At 43.2% G+C, this 4,428-nt stretch overlaps 1 protein-coding gene across 4 annotated transcripts in view; it reads right to left on the bottom strand.

Annotated features, from left to right (window-relative positions):
- Magi2 (membrane associated guanylate kinase, WW and PDZ domain containing 2) overlaps window positions 1-4,428 on the bottom strand; it is a 1,267,351-nt gene that overhangs the window by 98,871 nt on the left and 1,164,052 nt on the right. For all 4 annotated transcript variants that reach the window (XM_026784667.1, XM_026784668.1, XM_026784669.1 and 1 more), the window contains one exon: window positions 3,372-3,528. In XM_026784667.1, coding sequence (XP_026640468.1) covers window positions 3,372-3,528 — 157 coding nt within the window. The remainder of the gene's footprint in view (window positions 1-3,371; window positions 3,529-4,428) is intronic.

Genomic DNA, 4,428 nt, shown 5'->3' with positions numbered 1-4,428 from the left:
TTCATGATAAAGGTCTTGGAGAGATTAGGGATACAAGGAACATACCTAAACATAATAAAGGCAATATACAGCAAACCAACAGCCAACTTCAAAATAAATGGAGAGAAACTCAAAGCAATCCCACTGAAATCAGAAAGAAGACAAGGTTGTTCACTCTTTCCATATTTATTCTATTGCACTTGATGTTCTAGCTAGAGCAATAAGACAACAAAAAAGGTCAAGGGGTACAAATCAGAGAAGAAGAAGTCAAACTCTCACTGATTGCTGATGATATGATAGTTTACATAAGCAACCCCAAAAATTTCTATTGAGGAACTTCTACAACTCATAAACACCTTCAGTAATGTAACAGGATACAAGATAAACTAAAAAAAAAAAAGCCAAAAAACAGTAGCTTTCCTTTATACAGATAATAAATGGGCTGAGAAAGAAATCAGGGAACATCACCACCATTCACAATAGCCCCAAATAGCATAAAATATCTCAGAGTAACTCTAACCAAACAAGTGGAAGACCTGTATGACAAGAACTTTAAACCTAAGAAGAAAGAAATTGAAGAAGGCACCAGAAAATGGAAAGATCTCCCATGCTCTTGAATAGATAGAATTAACACAGTAAAGATGGCAATCTTACTAGAAGCAATCTTCAAATTTATGCAATGCCCTTCAAAATCCCAATAAAATTCACAGATCTTGAAAGAATGGTACTCAAGTTCATATGGAAAAGCAAAAAATCCAGGATAGCCAATACAATCCTGTACAATAAAGGAACTTCTGGAGGCATCACAATCCCTGACTTCAAACTCTACTACAGAGCTACAGTACTGAAAACTGACTGGTAATGGCATAAATCAGACAGGAGGACCAATGGAATCAAATTGAAGACCAGATATCAATCCACACATCTACAAATACTTGATTTTTTACAAAGAAACAAAAAATATCAAATGCAAAAAGAAAGCATATTTAACAAATGATGCTTATATAACTGTGCATCAACATGTAGAAGAATGAAAATAGATCCATAACTATCACCATGCACAAAACTCAAGTTCAAATGGATCAAAGACTTCGACATAAATCCAACCACACTGAATCTTATAGAATATAAAGTGAGAAGTACACTTGAATGCATTGGCACAGGAGACCACTTCCTAAATATAACCCCAGCAGCACAGACACTGAGAGAAACAATAAAAGCGGGACCTCCTGAAACCTACAAGCTTCTGCAGAGGACATGATAAAACGGCAGCCTACAGAATAGAAAAAGATCTTCACCAACTCCACATCAGACAGAGGTCTGATCTCCAAAATATACAAAGAACTCAAGAAATTGGTCATCAGAAGAAGAAATAATCCAATAATAAAATTGGCTACAGACCTAAACAGAGAAGTCTTAACAGATGTATCTAAAATGGCTGAAAGACACTTAAGGAAATTCTCAACATCTTTAGCCATCAGAGAAATGCAAATCAAACCAACTCTGAGATTCCATCTTACACTTGTTAGAATGGCCAAGATCAAAAACACTCTTGACAACTTATGCTGGAGAGGATGTGGGGTAAAGGGAACACTCCTCCATTGTTGGTGGGAATGCAAACTGGTATAGCCCCTTTGGATGTCACTGTGGCGATTTCTCAGAAAATTAGGAAACAACCTTCCTCAAGACCCAGCAGTACCACTTTTGGGTATATATCCAAAGGATGCTCAATTGTATCACTAGGACATGTGCTCAACTATGTTCATAGCAGCATTGTTTGTCATAGCCAGAACCTGAAAACAACCTAAATGCCCCTCGACCAAAGAATGGATAAGAAAAATGTGGTACATTTACACAATGGAATACTACATGGCAGAAAGAAAACAATGATATCTTGAAATTTGTGGTCAAATGGATGGATCTAGAAAACATATTGAGTGAGGTAACCCAAACCTAGAAAGATAAATATATTATGTACTCACTCATAAGTGACTTTTAGACATAAAGCAACGAAAAAATAGCCTACAATTCACAATCCCAGAGAACCTAGACAACAATGAGGACCCTAAAAAAAATCCATGGATTTAATCTACATGGGAAGTAGAAAAAGATAAGATCTCCTTAGTAAATTGGGAATAGGAAGACCATGGGAGAGGGTAGAAGGGGAGAGGAGAGGATGGGAGGGAAGTGGAGAAAAATATATAGCTCAATAAAAACTATTAGAAAAAATAAAAAACCATAAGCAGCTAAGATGGTCACTTTTCCACGAAAGCACACGTGAAAATCATAACAGAGTGGGTCTTATGGAATGTGAGAGGGGGAAAAATCCTTGTTCTGAGATGGTCTGAGTGATGGAGTAAGGGGTCTGGAAATCAAAAGGAGTCTTACTCCACCCCCACTGACATGGGGTGGGCATGGGAAGCAGCTGTTCAGAAAATGCTGGAATCGTAAGGCTAACGAGGTATTTACATTCAGGTATGTTCTGTTTTTTTTCTCCCATCGGAAGGAAGGGAAACATGGGGACACACCCTTCCTCATTTGTTTAATGGCTCAACACAAGCTGGGCTCTCGGCTACGTGGGAGTCACTGTAAGACATTTTTATATGCTATTCCTGTCGTCTAGAGGTGCAAAGGACCTTATTCCCTCATGAGCTCAGGAGGCTCCCTGAATGGGATGGACGACTCGTTAGACTAGGGGGTCTCGCTCAATTGGTGGAGAGCGGACAGTCGCAACTGGTTCAGAGTCCATCTGCATCCCCTCCCCTTTGCCCTGCCGTCGTGCTTCAGGGTACCGTGTTTATGGCTCAGTGCTTTTCTGCAGCCATATTTCCACACTCAGTCACTTTTACCCTGCCAGCTATCAGCCAGCTCCGTGGAGGGACGAGTGAGAATTTCGGAGAAGAGGATCCAGAGATGTCACCTGCCAGCCTGAAACCAACAGAAGCTCCCCAAACACGAGGACTTTCAATACGCTTTGCCAGGGCCTTGGAGTTGGCTTGTCACCCTCTGTGGGCTCATCTCTAGCTCCCCCAAACCCTATTCCACAGCAACCCTGGCCTGGCTTCTGTCCTTCATGCTTAGGAGGTTCTCTCTCCTGCCAGAGGACCTTGGCCTGTGTTCTCATTCTAGAAGCTCCTTGATGCTCTCAGATAGTTAACCCCAACTCATCTGCCACGGCTCCAGCATTTCTGAAGAGAAGCTTCTCTACTCGCAGGGCCGATGTTGAATTAGAGCTACTAATGAAACAATCAACTCAACTCCCCTCTGAAACCACACAAAATCACACGCAGTAATTTCAGCTGTGGGAAAACCTCTCTCTGCCGAGTCCTGAACTGTCTCCCCGGCACGCTCTTTCTGCCTCTCAGAGTCAGAAAAGTCAGAGGAAACGTTACCTGTTTTCATGTCCTTGCAGCTGAAGAGGTTGAGGAGGAGCCGGCTGGGCAACAGGGCTGTTGGGGGTGGCTGGGCTCGGCTGGGCCAGAGGGCTGTGCTGTTGGGCCATGGGACTCTGCTTCTCTGAACTGGGTGCAGATACTGGACTGTTGAGCTCTGATGGGAACCAAGGCAACAGATGTGGTCAGGTTGGCATCTGATCAGGGGCAAGAAGTAAAGAGAGGTTGGGGCTCATTGCCTGCTTGAATGCTTGCAGGCCTCGGCCGTTTCAGTTTCTGCCCGGCTTTTTCCACTAGCAGGTTAGTCTTACAAAGGTCCACGGCTTTCCTGGAAGAAGGGTCTTCTTTTATTAACTACAGTCTTTGCCGAGTAAAGCTATGAACAGTCTTGTCATTTTGTGGGAGAAAAGCTCACCGAAACAAACAAACCAAAGTAGAAACAACGTACTAAAACTATGAAGACGCCACTCAAAGGGACAAGGTGAAATATTCAAATTATTGCTGAGAGACCATGTTCTAGCTAACACCTTCTGGCTGTTTAAGACATCTCTCTCTTTCCTTTAGACACAGGTTCACTCTGTAGCCCAGCTGATTCTAAAGAGGTGGCCTTTGCTCCACCTGCCAAGGAGCTGGGTTGTGGGGTGTGTGCCACCACACCCAGCCCAAGTCTACCAGGCTTCCAGCGTGTGGACAGGAAGCTGAAACACTGTTACCATCTCTTCTCTGGCCCCTCCGCAGGCTCACTAAGAGCCGTCTGTACTCAAGGATCTCCAGAAGGAAAAAAGAACTCCACACATAGGGAAATTCATGAGGCTATTCCAAAACTGCTTCTTGGTGCTTTCTTACCTCAACAACATAAAAAGTCAATGGATCCAACCTTCACACATTAGAGTAAAGGCAGGACCAACCCTCCAGACGGGAGGGCAGAGAAGCACGCCCCGTTCGTAGCAGAAGGTCCTGCTGACAGTTCATTCCCACTGACTGTCTTATACAGACTGGTGCCTTCAGACAACAGGCTAAAACTACTGCCCTTATCATCTGTCTGTCTGTCTGTCTG

Source organism: Microtus ochrogaster, chromosome 26 (genome assembly GCF_000317375.1).
Source record: "Microtus ochrogaster isolate Prairie Vole_2 chromosome 26, MicOch1.0, whole genome shotgun sequence".
Taxonomy (NCBI): Eukaryota; Metazoa; Chordata; class Mammalia; order Rodentia; family Cricetidae; genus Microtus; species Microtus ochrogaster.
This window is presented reverse-complemented; position numbering and strand designations above follow the sequence as displayed.